This window comes from Rhynchophorus ferrugineus, unplaced genomic scaffold (genome assembly GCF_030347505.1).
Source record: "Rhynchophorus ferrugineus isolate W39M unplaced genomic scaffold, kcgeb_rfMv2 rfM10, whole genome shotgun sequence".
Lineage (NCBI taxonomy): Eukaryota > Metazoa > Arthropoda > Insecta > Coleoptera > Curculionidae > Rhynchophorus > Rhynchophorus ferrugineus.
The window spans coordinates 7,893,842-7,915,395 of NW_027472589.1; the positions used below are offsets into that span (position 1 = coordinate 7,893,842).

Consider the following 21,554-nt stretch of genomic DNA (forward strand, 5'->3'; position numbering starts at 1 on the left):
TCTTATGATGTTGTTAAATGAAAAGTAATTATTTCAATTTTGTTCCACAATTAGTGTGAACAAAGAAATCCGATAGCAGCATAATACAGACAAATTTATTTTGGGGCATCTTAAAAGTTCGATCGAGTTCTTTGAATGTTGAAAAGACAACAACCCTTGAAAAAGGCGTCTAGTTTTAAACGTAGTATCTCCATAAAAAGCTATACAAGTTTGGGTTTGAAAATTTCGACCTGGGTTTGGCAATCTCAACAATACTAAGATAAAATTACTAGATTGATGACGAGATGAAAAGCGCTTGTAATATATGTCTTATGGTGTTGTTAAATGAAAAGTAATTATTTCAATTTTGTTCCACAATTAGTGTGAACAAAGAAATCCGATAGCAGCGGAGTATCAGAATGTTGAAAATACAGCAACCCTTGAAAAAAGCAAAATAGCTATACAAATTTGGGTTTGAAAACTTCGACCTGGTTTTGACAAACAATGCTGAGATAAAATTACGAAAAAAAGCACTTGCTTAAATGAAAACTATTTATTTCAATTTTATTGCACAATTAACATGCGAAAGAGTCCTACACAAAAGTCCCACAAGTTTTGATGGCTATAGTATATAGTAATCTTAGTGCCAAATTATAGGCTGACCATAATTCAGAATCAAAACATCCGAGCAGAAGAGAATATAAGTCAGAATTTAAGCATAATCACAATTATATTGGCATATTAATTATGTTACTGATATAATTCAAAGAATTCCAATAAACTTCCTACTAATCATCATTAAAACAGTAATTAGTCAGACTTGTTCAAGGAGCGTTTTATTAAATGTTTGCATAGTTACGAACTATCGTTATGTTCACGCGTTCGTCAGTTTGATTCAATCTCATTTGCTGGCATGTCTCAGAAGCTCCATCATCGTTTTCTGGCCAAAGTGTCGGCGCATAATATGCGTCTTTAAATTGTGCCGCCGCTTGAAGCTCAGCTGGCAGTACTCGCACACGTGGTTCTTAGCCTTGCCGCAATCCTGATAGATGTGCGCGGTGAGACTTCTGGCATTTTTGTACCACTTGTGACATTTCCTACAGTACGCCGGTACGTCGACTTGTACTACCTTGGCTAAAAAATAAAAATCAACAATCAAAGGGTTTTAATTCAATTTTTGACGGGGTTATGTAGTATGACTTGGACGGGTGTAATGTGTGTTCAAAGCAAACGATGATAGTTGAAGTCCGTTATTTGTTATAAAACGTAAGACGACTTAAAAATAAAAATATAACATCCAGGAAGATTGCATTGGACAAAATAAGAAAGGATAAAAGAGCGAAATGTTGACAGTAACAGGTTAATATGTTTATCCCGGTGCTATGAGAACATTATTTACAATTGACCATAATTGGAAAATATAACTTTATCAATAATCTATCTGTGACAGTATATACAAAATGATATTAAAACGCATTTAGCAATAAAAATATTAATATAGATAACAAAAATTTGTGAAAATACTCTGTAAAACAAATCGTAGAATATTATTTTAATAGGCAATTATAACAGTTGTGTTAATATATTTAAAATATTTCCATAAAAAAAATTCTAATATTACATATTACAAAATCCTTAAAAACCACATTCGCAATATTCGTCAGACTTAGTTCCATTTCTATTATTTTACAGAAAAACTCAGAGCATATTTTTCTTTCTCAATTTTTATAAAGAAAAAAAATGCGTCAGAATATGTCTGATGTTTGACACCAACGTTTATTGCTAGAATAGTATATACTCTATTAAATAATATTCAATTATTATGTTTGGTTAGTAACATAATAAACAAAGTAATAATTTCTTTTTATTATTTAATTAATATATTGTTACTAGTCGTTTCCGTCTAACCTACAATTTGTCTTTATGATAACTTAAATCTTGGTATATAACTAGGAGGACCCATCGGCCCTATCTCAGTTTCTGGTGAAATAATGTTTATACATGTCACTGCTGAATTTTTTAATATATGCACCTCACTACACAACACTACACAAGATCAGATGGTTTGATTCTTTTGAGTCTGTGTCCTGTTCTGGTGGTTTCCAATAGATGCCCCTTTGCAATTCTCTTGATTTCTTGACTGACTATGGGTATCTGAAGGTCTCGATGTAGGTAATCAGTACTATAGTATTTGGGTGCACTCACAATACCTCTCAGCACTTTGTTCTAAAAAATGTGTATTTTCTTTATGTTACTCTTTGCAGAACACCCCCATAATTGATCTCCGTATGTCCATATAGGTTTCAATATTTGCTTATCTTAATTTATTATGTACTGATAATTGTGATCTTCTTCCAATTAGCCAGTACATTATCCTATATTTCAATTCCAGTTCTTTTCTTTTCTTCTTTATATGTTCCCTCCAGCGGAGTTTTGCATCGAGATTCATTTCGAGATATTCAGCGTTGTTGCTATACGAAATGAGAGTATTATATAATGTTATTGGTGCTTGTACGGTCTGTTTATAGGTGAACTGCACATGTACAGATTTACTTTTCGTTCCAATTTTCCTGAGGTTTCTTCAAAGTAACGATAAGAAAGAAAATATTAACAGAATTCATAAATGGAGCCATCAAGTAACACATCCATCGAGGATAGAAATAAGAATTGTATATCTTGTACGCATAATGTTAGAGATAACAGCCAAGTAATACGAATAAGATTAAAGCATATTAGTGAAAGGTGATTTGGATGGAAGATTCATAGTACATATAACAAAATATTATGTTAGTATCTTTTAAAATAATACGCTAAGAAATAAACATGTTGACAAATTCATTTGGAGATCTATTCGAAAAAATGAATGAATAACATCTTGATGCTGCAGTGATAACATAGTTATGTAAGTGACTCTTCATGAGGTTACTCTATATTTTAGGTAGAAAATATGATAGTATAGAGGACCCTTCTGACTAAATATTTCTATAACTAGAATTATGAGAAAGAAGTTAAGAAACAACTGTTGAGTATAGTGTTGTTAATGGCTTGTCATTTTTACATGTTGATGTATTTTATGTTTGAATTGTTCATTGAAATAAATAAAATTGGCAGTAATATAACATTTCTACTATTTACTAAATATTTATATACGTTACGACCAACAATATAATGAAAAATAATATTCCAACGCCCTTTGGTAAACTTTATTTTTTATGTTTTTGATAATTATTTTATATTAGATATAATAGAATATCCTTTCCATCGCCAGTTGTGAAATAACCTTCAATATTATTTTAAAAGTTTCGTGCATAGAGTGGTATCCATATATCTTCTATATATATATATATATATATATATATATATATATATATATATATATATATATATATATATATAACTTAAATCTTGGTATATAACTAGGGGACCCCCATCGGCCCTATCTCAGTTTCTGGTGAAATAATGTTTATACATGTCACTGCTGAATTTTTTAATATATGCACCTCACTACACAACACTACACAAGATCAGAGGGTTTGATTCTTTTGAGTCTGTGTCCTGTTCTGGTGGTATCTAATAGATGTAATATTTAAATATTCGTGTGAGAATGGAGTCTTTCCTCATGCCCCCTTGCAATTCTCTTGATTTCTTGAGTGACTATGGGTATCTGAAGGTCTCGTTGTAGATAATCAGTACTATAGTATTTGGGTACACTCACAATACCACTCAGGACTTTGTTCTAAAATAATTGTATTTTATTTATGTTACTCCAAAGAGTAACATAAATAAAAAAAAGAAAACCCCTATAATTAATCTCCGTATGTCGATATAGGTTTCAACATTTGCTTATATAATAGCAATTTATTATGTACTGATAATTGTAATTTTCTTCCAATAAGCCAGTACATTTTCCTATATTTCAATTGCAGTTCTTTTCTTTTCTTCCTTATATGTTCCTTCCAGCGAAGTTTTGCAGCGAGATTCATATATATATATATATATATATATATATATATATATATATATATATATATATATATATATATATATATATATATATATATACATATATTATATATATATATATATTCATATTCATATATTCATATCATATATATATATATATATATATATATATATATATATATATATATATATATATATATCTTCCAATCATACGTCACAATCAACTATCAATTGATTACAACAATCATTTAAAATATTCTTTGTGATAATAATTACATTACAAACAAAAAATAAACGCGTTAGATACGTCTATTCGGACCGAGTATTATGAATCTGTAGTTAACTTCATGCTAAACAGACCAGAAACAAAAATCTTTCTCAAGGTCTTAAATTATGAAAAAAAAAATTCACGGTGTTTATAATCTAAGACAATAAAGATAATATAGTTTGAGGTATATGTTAGTTCAAGCAGATTCAGTTTTATACTTGTTAAAGCGTTTTTTTGACCGTATCAATGACCGACGATGATGCACAGTCAGACTGAATAGCGCTTCAGAAAACTGTAAGGCTAAACAACAAAGAAAAAAAAAACGTTCATTATAAAAATTTAAATCAAGAAAAAAAGTTAATTTACAGTCGTTGAAATTCAGTCACATTATCAGAAAAATATTAATTCTAAAGAACACAATATTATTATCGATTAATGCTCTATATATACATAAAAATAAAACGATTTGTATAATAACATAACATATTTATGGCAAAATAATAACATGGTAACTTTATTCACATTCATCAACGTTTACATCGTCAGTTAAAAGAAGAATATTTACAGGGAAAACAAAGTAGACCTCACATCATTCTGTCCTTTTTACTAATGTGGATGGCGCTGATGTGCTTAAGAAGATTGAACTTTCGGTACGACCGATAGTGGCAGTACGGGCATCCGAATTTTGGTTCTTTCCCACATACATTTTTCACGTGCTCATAGTAATTCCGTTTGTGTTTGTACACGGTGTAACAGTTCTGGCATTGAAACCCCGACTCGTATGCTGCAAGAAAAATCATCAGGTTAGATAACAGCTCGAGACCTTGGAGATTCGGATCTGATGGTAACTCAAATTTTACCTTAGGTTGTCTGTGACAGTCAATACCTTGATATAATCTATAAAGGCATGTCGTTTAATATTCGTTAAAAATAGTCTCACTCGAAAAAACAACACAAATTATGACAGGTTAAAAAAAAAAGAAAATAAACATACCAAACAAAAATCTAACAAATTCATCTGTACCTCTAAGTAATATATCTAGCAAGGTTGCCTTAAAAGCTGGAACTTAAATATATAAACACTAATGATTTTCCATAACTCCTATATTCCCAAATATAATAATAGCAAATAAAAACAAAAGCAAAAAAAAGTATTAATGATATCAATGTGCGTCTTGCGTCAACATCACTTCCAGATCTCTCTAGCAAAATATGTGGATTCATAGTGATACAGAGAACACCATTCTTCTTTAGAACCTAAGGTTAAAAATTAAGTTAAAAAAAAACATACATAAAATATATTAAACTTACATAAATGACAAATTAAAGCAAAACAAAATGAAAATCTGTTATACACCAGAACGATTAATAAGATTCAAGAAATAAAACATTTATAGTTGTAGAAATTACTTTATTTTCAATACACTGTTTAAAATAATATTTTCTTGTAACGGGGAGCTAAATCTGGAAAATAAGGTTGGTGTTGAAATATCTGAACATCATTCACAGGTTTTAATCACAATTTGTGGTGCTACTGTTTTCTTTTGAATAAAAACGGTTACTCTTTCTGTGAATCAGGTCTAATTTCGTGATTTTTTGCGTTTTATTCGCCTAAGAGGCTATAATAATAATAAACAGGCGGTAACATTATGTTAAATTAACTCGATATTCTACCAATTACTCTGTTGAGAGCTGAAAGATTGCACAGGGTTTTTTTGATTCAAAAATATCACAGTAGACTTGCCTGATCAGCAATGATGTCACACCAAATCCTTTTTTAATATCACAAGAAAATGTTTTTGTTCCATTCTTCTGGCGCTCATTGCGTATATAAAATTTTCTGAAACTTAATGACTAACGTCGACAGATAGATGCTCCATGAATTTATTGAATTACTCATATATTTTGCTTATAAATCTATCAACAATTTCGAAAACATTATACAGTGAATTTGTATTAAAAATAACGTAAGAGCTGTGTTCAATATGTAATGGGATTCAAATTTTCATTATTAAATGAATTAAAACACTGCGCTTATGATTTTTCATCAATTAGAACTAATGAGATGATATAAAGTGATATAAACTCTATAGTTTTAAAAATGTGTAACAACTGCTTTCGGGGATCTCCTTTGAGTAAACCAAATATTTATGTGGTATAAGTCTTTTCAATGTGGCTGTGAAGAGTGGTACACAAATCGTTCTAGTTCATAAGCATCCAAAGAAAACGAGGGAAAAGTGAACGAGTTGATTACAAAGTTTCGTCTAATTAATTTAATATGAACAATTGTTAAACTAATAACCGATGTTGACAAAGAAATAACATTACACTCATTATTTAGGCTCTATAGTCAGAAGAGATAGCTCCGTGTATGATAGCTTTTTATGTTATCAAAAATTAAAATGAAAACTGAAAAGACCGTTGTTTCGGTTGAGGCGAATCACCAAAAAAGTTGAAGGATATTCCTAAGAAAGAGTTCCAGGGGTATTTTTATAATATCTAATGGAGATTACATTGAAAAAACATCGCGTTATTTTTTTGAATATAACTCATTTTTCATAATAAATTATTAAGTAATAAAATTTAAAACCATATATTAAAATCAGATTTATACAAATTTTTCAATATAAATCATGTTTATATATTGCTGAATTAAATTCGAGCACCTTATTTTTATTATATATATAATATATCTCTGTATATAAAAATATAATTTTTATATTAAATTATCATTTTTTAATTAAATTTTTACATACATAGATCAAATACATTTTTATATATACAGATCTTGGTTGATTTTTATACTCCTTGTAAAAAATATAACATATTGGTATGGGGAAAAGGTAATTTCGGTATCTTTTTCAGGTTTTTCAAATAAAATTTATTCATATAAATATAGAATACTATTCAACGATTTATATGCCATTCTTCTGGATGATCTTGTGCCATTTTTTGATAAATCCATATTTCCGTCACTGCACTTCCTTTCAAAGTTTAACTCTTTACTAATATGCTCTTAAGAGGATTTTGAAAATTTGTTTTTGGTCAAACTACAGTTCGAAAAAGTGCGAAATTTTTTTACCATTTTTTGACATTTTCTAATTCTTTTTTTAAAGTAAAAGTCCCAATTTTGTTACAATTTTACCAAACCAAATTTTAAGCAAATAGGTTCAATCCAGTATATAGCATCAAACGAGTTTAAAGTTTTATTTTTATATGCCACGTCACTAAAACAGCTATATCTCCGAAAATAATTATAATTTAAAAATATCCTCTTAAGATATATAGAGGGTTAAACCTCGAAAATATGAAAAAAGAGCGGACTCTAATACTCCCTTAAATATTTTTCAATTTCTGTTTTATTGTCAACGTTGGTCCAGTATCAGAATAAACTGAAATTACTTTTTTCCCAATTTTATATTTTTGTATATATTCATCAATTCAAGTTTCTTATATACAGATCTTGCTTTTAGCATTGTTAACTCACTATAGTGCTTGTACGAAATATAATATACAATATCTAAAATATACCTAAAATTTTATGAAACATATTTTATTAACCATTAATTTGGATTAAAGAGTCAGAAGGTAAATAAAAAAACACAGAAAACTTATATGATACGGAAAAATGAAGATAATAGAGTCAACAAGGTTTATAAATAATCCCAGACGGCTTTGGCACCCTTGCAATATCTCTCCATGTGAACCTTTAAATAGAAGGAGTGTTTGAAAACTTTTTGGCAGTAAGGGCAGTTGAACTCGCCCTTTTTGAAGCACTCCCTAGCCAAATGTCTGGTTAAAGAACTCTTCATTTTATATTGTTTCAGACACTGATGGCACTCCCAACCTACAATACGTAACTGGGTTAACATCAGAGTAGTTTTTGAGTATACACTCAATAAAGTTCAGGGTATTGTTAGACTGTCAGGTACGAAAAGGTAGAAAAAAACTTTTGTTTGTTAAAACTGTTTTATTTTTACCAACTACTGTTTAACCAGGGATTCGAACCACCGTGGTCTTACCCAGCCTGGTTATTGGCGTGACTAGGATATTTTTTCAACAAATATAAACAATTAGAATCACACAATTATTATTAAACCTTGGTGGGATTCGAACTAGCGTCTATCGCAGCAGTAGGCTCCGACATTCCAAGACATTTGTTGTTGGAGAATGTTTTACTGAATCACCTTAACAAACCAGAGCAGAATCGTTTAAAGTGAACGTTCAAATTAAAACGATATTTGAATTTTTTGTTGCAGACCGTGCAAGTATAACGACCTTCTTTACAACATTCGACTCGTATGTGACGACGTAAAGAATCTGCTCTTCTGTAGCATTTTGAACACTTGGGGCATTCATAACTAGAACCTAAAATCAAAAGATTATTATTAGATAAGTATTAACGCTTTTACTACTACTGAAGCATTCATTATTATGTTTTCATTAACATGTGACATGAACATGAAATATATATAGAATGCCGTAAGGTTTACACAAGACTTTCCCGTATTACCGTAATAAGTTTTGCCAACAGTTGGAGCACTATACGAGAAAACAATGCGTAGGTTGTTCCTAAGGGAGATTTCCAAGTAAAAAGAACTATTTCCATATTATTTGCTACTATTAGTGATTACTTATTGGATCTACATTGCGTACTACTGATTTTTGGCTCAGTGTTTACTACATGGATTCCTGCACCGATCCTTACATATTTCTCACCGGTGACCTACACAAAGCGTTCCCAAAACTTCACTAGTCGGTTGTGGAACCGAGGGTGTGACAGTACTTCATTTAACCAAGGTACCTCATTGTATTGTATTTTTTATAGTATATGTTGTTATGTAGTGCTATGTTTCTACATATATATGCCAACAAAAATGGGTACCTATATTTTAAAATTTAAATTTTTTACAACTAAATTTGGTATTTCAACCGTGCAAATATTTTAAAACAATAGGATACCTAATAAATATAATGATAAGATACCACTTATTACACTCAAGTCTTAACCAAACCTTTGGAAAAACATATAACATAAAGTTAGTTAAATATGTTTAGTATATATTTAAAAATAATTATTAACTTATCTAACTATTTGGAGTCCAGTGTCTTCCATTTACTTCGTAAGTACTCCCATAACAGCGCTGAGCTTGATGATCAGCAATTCTTCATATTTTTATCAACTTTATTCCATACTAACTCGATCCATTTTCATTAATTTCAGTCATATAACCATGATTATTATTACCAAATTATAGAGAGAAAAAACGTACTATCACACTATCAATTACTACTTATTAATACCAACACACCAGTTTGGGTTTATTAACAAGCATTCAACAATTGACCAGGTCCACAGATTAACAGATGTTATTGAAAAATCCTACGAAAGTAAAAAAGTATCCTTAGCCATATTCTTAGATGTAGCACAAGCTTTCGATAAGATTTAGCATGAAGGCCTTGTTCATAAACTACAGAAAATGTTACCAAAACAACACACCGAACTACTAAAATCGTACATTACAAGCCAGAATGTTTAGTGTTAAATAAGAAGAAGCTTACTCTACAATAAAAGAAGCTAAAGCAGGTGTACCACAAGGAAATATACTTCCAGGGCCAATGCTTTATCTACTCTACACTTGTGATATATTACAAATGGAGAATATTACGATGGCTACATTTGCTGATGATATTGCGATTATAGCTGTCGGAGATAATAGTGAAGAAGCCACGCGAAAATTACAACAGGCAAGTGACAATATAAATAATTGGACACAAGCTTGAAAAATAAAAATTAACGAAAGTAAATCTGTGCATGTGCAGCTCACCTACAATCAGACCGTACCAGCGCCTATTACATTAAATAATACTATGTTGGCTATAGCAACAACAAATATCTCGGAATGAATCTTGATGCAAAACTTCGCTGGAAGGAACATATAATGAAGAAAAGAAAAGAACCAAAATTAAAATATAGGAAAATGAATGAGCTAATTGAAAGAAAATTACAATTATCAGTACCTAATAAATTACTATTATACAAACAAATATTGAAATCTATGTGGACATACGGAGTTCAATTATGGGGATGTTCCGCAAAGAGTAACATGAACAAATTTTTTCAGAACAAAGTCCTGAGAAGTACTGTGTGTCCACCCAAATACTACAGGACCGACTACTTGCATCGAGACCTTCAGATACCCACAGTCAGTCAAAATCAAGAGAATTGCAGGGGGCATAAGGAAAGACTTTATTCTCATGAGAATATTGAAGTACTTCAAATTTTCGATACCACCAGGGCCGGAAACAGACTCAAAATAATCAAACCATCCGATCTTCTGTAGTGTTGTGTAGTGAGGTGTAAGTAATTAAAAATACAATAGTGACATGTATAAACATTATTTCTTCAGAGACTGAGATAGGGCCGATGGGTCTTCCTACTTGTATACCTGATAAAGTTATGATTTGGTCATTGTTAAAGTTTGGTTTATAGAGAAACACCAATAACAAAAATGTATAACAAACTTAGAATGCTGGAAAAATTATAACCACATATTAACTTATATAACAATATTATAAGTAATAATTAACAGAAAATATACACACTTCTTTATTGAAATCAATTTTATAGTGAATATTAGAGTAAAGGTTCTGATTTTTTGGCCAAATAACCGTTGAAAAGATAATCGGACAAATATAATATCATCTGTTAAAGTTTTGTAGTTTATTACAGTTTTTACAATATTTTTAAAAATATTCTTCTACTTCATGGTGGTTTTTGTTTATTACAATACTTGTAGAAACGTGATGTATATTTCCAGTATCGTCAGCAAAAGTATTATTTGACACCAGAGTGTCATTTGACGTGGATAAAATTACGAACGAAGTAACTTATTTTATGGATTATACCTCACTGCAGTAGTGTAGTAGATCCCAACGTTTATGAACCATTTTGTTAAACTTGTATTCGACAAAATTGGATGTTCATTTAAACTTAAGGGGTTGACATTTGTGACATTTTTTGGCATTTTTTCAACCATCAATAGTCACGACGTTTTTCACTCGCTTCTTCTGAAATCAGTATAATTCTATTCAAAGAGTTTTATAGAGATTGTAACAAGTAGGAGCCTGCAGATGCTATATGGTGGCTGAATCAAAAATTTTCAACCAATCTCCAGAGTCTCCAGAGAAGTGTGTCTTTGGCGTTGCTACGATGTAGGACCACACCTTCATGTTAATTTTTTTTACCATTTCCTTCGAAAAACATGACGTAATACTTCTAGTAATCTCGTAATATTTTATAGTAATACTAAACACACCACAATACCTTGGAACTGCTTATCATTCTATATCTACGTCTATGACAAGATAGCTTGATGGTCAGTGCTTGCTGGATATTTTCGGGATTGTCATCAGTTTTTGCTGTGATTGGACGGCTAGATCCTCCACAATCATAATTTAGCTCATAAATAATTGACTCATTGACTATAAAAGAAATATTTCTGCCACATAGGTTCCTAAACAACAACGAAGCCATTTAACCTAACTGTTAAATTAGATAGTTTCGTCATTTTTTAACATAAAATAGCATTTTCGATATTCAAGTTTTCCATTTAATTTTATTAACTTATTATGGAAGGCTTCAAATTGTATTTTTGAAATTCCCTAATTTTGTTGTTTGATTGTAAGAAAACTGCTATCAGAGCCCATCAAACACTTTTAGAAACCTGTTGATGACATTGCACCGTCATACTCCAACCGTGGAGTTTGGTTTCAATTATTTAATTTGATTACTACTTGTCCAGGTCGATGCATCATAGCTTGTCTGACACACGGTTGAAGAAGAATCGATGAAAATTAAATCGAGCAAAAATGAATCGATGATCGCTGCCCTGTCTCGTTTATTCGACACGATATCGTCACATTGCCAGAAAGATGGGAAAACATATAGAAAACGACGGAATATACTTCCATCAATCAATAAATATTGTACTAATTTTTTTCAACAAATGCCTTTCGAAAGAAAAAAATGATCAGAATAAATGCAAACACCTAATACTAAACGACATCTTGTATCTATGGTGGAATGATATTTTCTGAAATCAAGCTATCAAGCGGGTTTAGAATAACTGCTTTTTTCAAACGATTCAAATTTACAATAGAATACTTTAAACTGCGCTAAAATAAGTGAATAAAAAGGGAGCAACAACCGTATATAATTTTCTTTATTAGGAAATGTAATTTATAAAAGTAACGTGTAATTTAAACGGTACATTTGACGACTAAATGATGGGATCGACGAAGATGTGCGTTCAGGTTGAATCGATATACACCCGTTTGTGCCTTAGAAGCGAATGTTCCCTCATATATTCTCTATCGCAACCCGAACATTTATATAATAAAATAACATAATAAAAGTTTCATACATTAATACCAACATCAACACAATGACTGTAATAAAAAAATATTATTCTACTGTAAGATACTTCTACGTATATAATTAAAACAGGAAAACAATTAAAAACATTTACCAATTATAGAGCAAAACAAATTTTATTTAAAAATATAAAGTTGGTGAAGGCGCAAAATGGCGAATGCGCTTCAATTTTACCAGTTATCGAAAAATTGATACAATTACATCAAGCTCTGATAACGATTTTGATCATATAACGGCCAACTGAAAGATTTGGGGTAGTATTGTTTAATGTGAGCCTGAATATTGCACTTTTGGTAAGTCGCGTGCAGACACATGGCATTTGAATCGTTTTTCCTTCTGACATTCGTATTTTTTATGTCTGCCTAAGTTTCTTTTATATTGAAACCACTTGCCGCATATTAAACAGGTATGTTAACCGCCTAGAAAAAAAATTACAATCAAAAAGGAAATGATTGATGCGAATACCCCTAAAAAGTATTAAAACCAGAACAACGAACTAAATGTATCTAAAAAATAAAGACTATTAACCCAAACATGATTAATATCGATTAGCAATCGATATCCAGAATTATATAGGATAATATGGCGAAGGCGAAAAATGGCGGATGCGCCTTCGGAGATAAGTCAAAGTCCTTATCAGATTAATAACTGTATATTTAACTGACCGCTGCAACAAAACAATTATAACTAAGATCTAATAAACGTCCCTGTCGTACAATGGAAGATTCAAATATTCACCATGGACCTTCTTCATGTGAGTTTGAAGATTGCATTTTTGGTAAGTCGCGTGAGGACACATGGTGCATTTGAATCGTTTCTCCTTCTGGCATTCGTACGTTTTATGCCTTGAGAGGCTTTTCTTGTATCGAAACTGTCTACCACAGGTTAAACATAAATATAGGCAACCTAGAAAATAAAACGTTATAATCAAATGAAGAATATACACCAGTATAAAAAGGGTATTGTAGAGATATAAAGGGATAAAATAAAATTTAATTTACCTGTTAAGTTTCATAATCAAATTCAGTAATTTACTTAAAAAATTAAAGTAACTTGAAGGATATTTTGATACAAAAACACTTTTTTGAATAGAGAGTAAATAAAACTAAAAAAAACAATAAATAACATGAATACATTTCTAAAGATTTAATGCAAAATTTAAAAAAAAACACATTGTACAACAACATAACTAATAAACTTTTACACTGTATTAAGTCGTTTGTAAATAGTAAATAATCCAAATTAACTTGCCAATTATTTCTAGTCTTGATTCCGATAATAATAAAAACTCATATCACCCACTAACTTGTATTTTAACATTTCATAAAAATAAATCTTAATATTCAATTCAATAAAGTTGGCAATAAAACCAGATGATGGTTGAAATAATTTGTAAAAGTTTTGCCTAAAGTTGGTGATTGTTTTAAAGATTAGTGCAGAAAATATCCTTATATAACGGACAGCATATTTGGAAAATGGCCGAAGTTATTATGATTCCGAGTAATACCGAAAATATTTGAAAAAATCCTGTTAAAAAAGTTGAAACCAATGATAGAACTCTTAAACTCCTACACCTCAACCAAAATATTTAATGTAAAACAAGAAGAAGATTAAGCAATGGAAGAAATCATCAGTAGGAGTATTGCAAGGCAGCGTTTTGGGTTCTGTCTTTTATAGAAAATCTTACAATGGCTACATTGCTGATGATACTAGGATACTAGCTATCGCAGACAATAATGAAGAAACACCCAAAAAATGCAACAAGCAAGTAATAATATAAATAAGTAGATCCAGAGATCGAGAGGGTAAATTAACGAGAGTAAATCAGTGCATTTTGAATTCACCTAGAACAATTTATATGCCAATAAATGTAAATAATACTATTATCGCATACAGTGCCTACGAAAGTAAAAAAGTATGCTCAGCCATATTCTGAGAAGTAGCACAAGCCTTCGATAAGGTTTGTCGTGAAGGCCTTGTCCTATAAACTACAGAAAATGTTACCAAAACAACACAACGAACTATTAAAATCATATATTACAGCCAGAATGTTCAAATGAAATGAAACGAAAAATGAATGTGAATTCAAATAAAGAAAGTATTGGTTACTGTTGCACAAGTAAATTCTAAAACCTATATGGGTCTTGAATTCAGGAATTTAATTCAGTTATGTTCCGCGAGAAGTAATATCAACATATTAGAACTATTTTAATTTAAGTCCTGAAAGCTACTGTAGATACAACTAGATACTACAAATATTCAGTAAGATATTCGTGGCAGGACATGAGAAAATACTCCACCCCTATGTTAACACCGAAATGTTGCAACTCTTGGCTAACACTGAACTAGGACGCAAACTCAATGAAACCAAACTGTGTGATAATTAGGTAGTTATCTTGTGAAGTGTACTAAATGGTAAACAGACCGAAAAGTTCTATTTCATTAAAGACTGAGTAAGCACCAATGGGCTTTCCTATATAAGTACCCAGTTTTAAGTCACTGTACAGACAAATTTCAAGTTGGTCGGTAATTAACAAACTCAAAAACCTGCACATACTAAACTGAAGGAAGGTATTTGCAAATAATGTTTCATTCTAACTTCCAATTAACCTATAAATCGCACAAAAAAAGAGCGAGTTCCAATATCATTTAGGAAGCTGTGACAAATATTTTAAACAATATGAACAAGTTTTGATAATATCAATACCGATACCTCTTGTTGTCTTAAATCAGATTGATTGATGTGAGTAAAGGGCCAGCGGAATAGTTTCATCAGGATATGATGAAAGACACTAAAGATGGAGGAATGATACCAAAGACGATTAAATAAATATCAACATGGTGGGTGATTATTGTTGAGTTATTTCACATAAGAAAAAGCTATGCAAGAGAAATGAGATAATATTATCGTAAGTAAAAATTGTAATTATTGTAAGTCTCGTGGGTGATTTTGCCGGTTTCAACACCTACCTTCATTTGTTGGCCCGTGATATCGAACTAAAAAATAACGACGTTAATTCGGATTCTACTACTTGGTAATATTTGTGTTATTTGATCGACAGGAAGTCGCTGTATTTCTCTTTGTGTTGACATATCACGTGACTCTTTAGCTGGTACTTGTGATAACTGGCGTAGTTACAGAACGGGCACAAGAACGATTTCTCCTTCTGGCACTCGAATTTCCGATGCCTGCTCAGATTGGGCTGATGGTAATACTTCTTTCCGCACGTCTTACACACGTGCTGCTTCTTCGGTTCTACAATTGACAAACGTTTAAAAACGGATCGACCTTTAATCGGAAGACAAACATAACCACACGTTTGCGAGACGAGAAACACAAAGCGTCGTTCACGTCGAAAGCTTTTTAGTTTTATCACAGACTTGTTAACTCAGCTCCAACCGGCGTCCATCACGCGGAACCTGTTTTATTTTTTACTTATAGTCGGGATGATGAAAGGTGAGTTGGTAGGCGACGAGAGAGTTAAGTCACTTTATTTAAAAATATCCAAAAAGGACACGTTTCAATCACCAGTAAAAAGTTCTGCGCTTTTTTCTGAAATTTCAGTTAATTCAATTACCCGGCTCACTGGCACGTACTCGAATGAACTACAAATTGGAGTTATATAAAAATGACAACCGTATAGTTGTAATGACATTATGAGTAAACTGTTATTAATACTGTAGATAAAAGTATGAAAGCTCAAAGTGATGTCTTCATTCTTCAAGGATTAGATTTGGGTTAGTCGAGACTTCGTCACTCTTTAGTCTTCTAACTCTAACCCTTGAAGAATTGAGATATTTGTACTTGAAATTTAGAATTCAAAATATATTCTATATAAAACTACAATATACCTCTGTAATATTTCTTATAATATTTAAAATGTTTTAATATGGCTTAAATAAGTTAGATAAATGCATGTTGGCTTCAATATTATCAGGGTTCCTGACATTGGTCTAAAGCAGCAGCATCTTAGACAAACATCTGAAGTTGCAGATTAAATTACTGATTGGTATATCTCAAAATGCTGTTTCAAAAAGGTGAGGTGACCAGGTACCACCTCTTCAAAGAGTATAACTTTCAAAATTTGTGCCAGATCATTGCTATTATCCCTGAAGAATATTAAGCATGTCATAACCATAAGCTTCCTATATCGAGCGATTTTGTTGGCATTGAAAACGAAAAGATTGTACAAATAAGCACTTGAGTGTCGTGTCGAGTCATTGCTTCAAGATTCAACGGCAGATTACGAATGAAATGTAAATGAATGTATGTCTCAGGCAACTCTGTGGCGAAACTGTGATGACATCTGTGGTGACGAATATACATTATCGATAGACTGCAGTGAGTTTCGTGAGTCACCAGTTTCGGGCCATATTTTAGCATGGCTATTAAGTGAGATTACAAGGTTTTGTTAAAAAAATAGTGGAAAAGAAGAGAGAATAAAGAATTTATTGTGAGACCTGAATGACTAAGGATAATCAATTGCAGCGTCTACTACTATAGAGAACTTAGAGCCATCCTTATAAATAACCTCAAATTTGGATACTGTGATGGTATTTGAAGGAATAAATATCTGAAATGTTAGTGAACTTAAATTTTGTTCATTATATGGTCTTACAACACAAATGGACAAAGTCCATGGCTGGATGATGGCTTAGTGATGAAATATTTAAGTGCTTTACCAGTTCGGTTCAATCAGTAGAATGAAATATAATGCAAACATCCAATTCAACAAGATTATTTGTTTTCTATTCTGTTTAAAAATATCTTCACCGCTACGATTTTGCTATATAAGGCTTTACTCAGGTTCCTATTATTGTATGACAACTAAATCTAAGGTCCTCTCAGCATAGCCGCAGCCTAGGCTTCAACAGATCTATGGTACTCCACAATTTACTCATTCGAGCTTGACCACCAAACTTAAATAAGGTAAATATCATGATACTTTAGTTAAATAGTCATATAGATTAACAGGATTATCGAGTTTGGAGTGAGAATAACCTACCAGGCTTTCCAGGCATCACATTTTTCTACAAAAGGTGATATCGTTTATCATCAAAAAAAAATCAAATTAAAAACTATATTATAAATCAATCATCGTTTTATCACTTTAGAACGAATAATATACTTTTACCTACAGCAAACAGATTGATATATTGAGCATATAAAAACCCAAAATGCAGTCATTGTGAAACAAAAACCAATAAGTGGTCGAAAAACAATCAAAATCCCGAGGTTATTATAAAATCACCTATGCTCTACGAAAAAAATCCCATAACAATCTGTTCTTCGAGTTTAGATGAAGATATTCGGATCCATCATGTCCTTGTGACGTCGAGAGATGTGAACGTTCACGTGAATCTTTTGGTATCCGGCGTAGTCGCAGTACAAACAGTGAAACTTCTTCTCCCTCTTGCACTCGAACCTTTTATGCCTGTCCAGATTTTTAGCGTGTTTGTACTGTTTGCCGCACTCTTCGCAAGTATGTTGCATGAAATAATAACCTAAAAGAAAAAACGGCATTATTACAAGCACTATCTGTAGAAAACGCTACACAGAAAGAATGTAAAATAAACCACGTCGAATCCGAAAAAGAAAACAAACATCGAAACTCTGTTTTTTATTATTTTTTAATGTTTTATGGTACACCTCTCCCTAAAAAGCATTTTTCGGAAATAAAATTATAATTAAAAAAAAAACATTTCAAGCAATAGTAACTGTATAGGTACAATTTTATATACTACGAAAAAGAAATTACTTATTAACGCTGGCTAAACATAAAGATAACGCTTCAACTGTGGCAAAATAAAGGCTCATATAAAATAGTACCCCTGATTCTTAAAACTTAACTAAGGTCTAGTATAATGATCACTAAGAACAATAGGAAATGTCTGATTAACATCACTTTTTAGGAACTATTTATTAAAATACAATAAGATTCCAAAAAAATAAAATTGTAAACATAAATATGTATGTAACATGAGTATTATAGACTTTAAAAGTTCTTACTATAGTCACTTTGTTGTCTACAATGGTTGATACGGATTAATTTTATTCAAATAATCATATTGGTTGAAGATCTATGAAGTTAACATACAAATTACATCAAGAGAGATAAAATCAACGTAAAAAATCAAGTAAAAAGTGCATTTAAATATAGATGTTAATATAAGTTTGACTTAACCAATATTTCAACGATTTTTGATAAATCTAGATAGAACTTTTTATTTAAAAAACCGTATCTTAAATATTTAAGAAAATTCTTCTCGAATAAAACTTAATAAATAAAAGTACTTATTAAATGTGATGTAACAGCTTCATTACAAACTCCATCCTACCTACCTTTAACTACTTCAAATTAATTTCAATTAATGAAAAACAATATACAAATTTGAGAAAAATTAACACTGTAAAAGCTTAAATAATTGTTGGCAAGGCAAGGTAACATTTGAGAAAAATAGTTTTTTGGCAAGAAGATAATTATAAAAAAATTGATGCAATTTGAATTATATAGGCTGAAATTTTCAAACATCGAAAAAACTTCTTGCAGGTAACAAAAACAAAGTTGCTATAGTAAGATTTCTTTCTTAATTATTCTCCCTACACCTATTTTACGAATTAAAGCAAATATATTTCAAAAAATATCCGTATACATTTCTTATAAATAATCTATACTTATAATATATATATATATAAAGCGAAAAAATATATATAATTTTTTTTCTAAATATAAATATGTATCAAACATGATTTGGAAGACCCAAAAACAATCAAGGCACTGGTATTGCGACATTTTCCTTTTTTTTCCTCCCTAAATTTTTCATAATTTATCACAAAATCTCCATCTTTATATTTACAACTTCCGAAGACGAGTGTATGTGTTATATATGCAGAGCAACTCTTGTTTCCCTCTTTTAAAAATTCGTGTGTATATTGGAATAATAAAAACTATAATTATTGGTAGAAATTAGGAACAAATATGTTGTTGTGTGATGCAAAAAATATTAATTAAAACAAAATCAAATAAATATTTTACTGGTAACCTATACCCGGATAAATGGATTAAAATTATTTAAATAAAAAAAACGTATTGAGTATTTTATTGTATTACAATAATATATTATATATATGAAAGGTAAAATTTCAAGATCAATAGAAAGCAAAACTTTTTGGCAGTGCTATATAGTGTAGTATAAAAATGTGCAGAAAAAAATAAGACCCGTTTTGTATTTAAAAAAAAACTGTATAAAAACTGTTACTAAAAATACTGTTGAATTATACGTACTAGAAACTGTATATAGGACTAACTCCTATTTCTATGGCCCCCCCGAGGAACTATTGTCTTTTATGTTGTCTCTTCCGTTTGGAATCTGAGAAAAATGTCTTTCATCTCGACCGAGAAAACAAGAAAGCAATTTTGACCTAACATAACGAAAACATTTCAATCTATAATCGTAATTTCTAGATAAATTACATGACTAGCCACAAGCAAAGGATGAAAGACGCGTAAAATGAAAAAAAATACGAAACTATACATGTATAAAAGTTGAGCAGATATCAAAATATCGAATTTAATTAAATATACCTAAAATGGCCGAGGTATTTATTTAAATCGTTCGGACCAAAAGTTTATGGAGGCTCAATTATTGTCCATCATAATCAAAATGGTTTAAGAACATTCTGTATCACAAATCGTTTAATATACAACTTTAATCAACCCTGATGCACATATGGGTTCCTAGATATACAGAGGTCCCTCAAACTTTGCCCTATGAAAGAAAAAAAGTCAAATATTGAACAACAATGATATTTTGATGCCCTCTTTCAAAAAATTTTAAGGATCTATGAAGTTAAGCTACTCATCAAGACAAGAGAGATAAAGTCTATTTAAATTTGTGGAAGAAACATAATAAAAGGAACATTTGTAATAAGAATTAGTTAGTTAATAGTGTAATTTTGATAATAAAACAGCTTTATTTCAATTAAATTTAACGATCATTAAAATCTCAAAACACATATGATAATATGAACTAAAACAAGAACACTTCTTGCCATAAATGTGACAAGGAAATACTTTGGAAAAATAATATTAAGAGTAATAAAAATGTAACAGGCTATTCACATTTCGGAAATTAATAGTAATGTTGAAAAACTTTAATATGATATAAACATTGTAAGATGAGAAAGAAACTGCAGCATATTACCACGAGGATAAAGAGAAAATTAATTTTGAATATAGAGATTAAGATCGCTTGATGTAATTACATATCCAACTTTGGAAACGGAATAAATTATTTATCAGAGTGAAGAGTACTGATAAGAAAATGCAGCAAGAATATTGTTGAAGATGATTTGAAAAATAGGTTTTAATATAACTTGATGTAACAAAATATCCAGTTTCTTGGAAATTAAGGAATTAGATATCAAAATCAAAACATTCTCCCACTGTTAAACATGAGAAGTTCAATATATGGTATTGGATAATTAATTTTCTAGGGAATGAGGTAGATTATTTTATCCTCTGTATATCATAGCGTGTTTCCAAAATCGAGAAAACCTGCTCTCAAAAATATTTGACCTCCAGAGACCAAACTCTCACCGAAGCGACTTAAATAGACACGTGGACTGGGCCTGTTAATGTCTAATGATAAATTTTTATCACTTATTATATCATTTATTGCAATGATCATCCATCTAACTATTAATAGTATAATAAAATTGCGCCTGAGTTGTTTATAATAAAAAATAAAAAAAATAAAAATTGCAAATCGCGCGGGTTATTTGGACGAGCCGCTGGCGGCCGTTTCGCAACCCGGATTTTCGTCGGCCGCGGTCTTACCATCGCCGGCGGCGCTCTTCAACGACAGGTCTTTGACCTCGTCGTTGTCGGACGTTTCGAGAGCGGG

The 21,554-nt window shown here is 30.8% G+C and overlaps 1 protein-coding gene across 1 annotated transcript; it reads right to left on the bottom strand.

Annotated features, from left to right (window-relative positions):
- Window positions 1-880: 880 nt before the first annotated feature.
- LOC143203399 (zinc finger X-chromosomal protein-like) lies at window positions 881-7,136 on the bottom strand. The gene is made up of 3 exons (XM_076415516.1): window positions 7,115-7,136; window positions 4,818-4,994; window positions 881-1,113 (listed from the first exon to the last, which is right to left on the bottom strand). Exons 1-3 carry the CDS (start codon window positions 7,134-7,136, stop codon window positions 881-883), a joined length of 432 nt encoding a protein of 143 aa, XP_076271631.1.
- Between the last annotated feature and the right edge of the window lie 14,418 nt (window positions 7,137-21,554).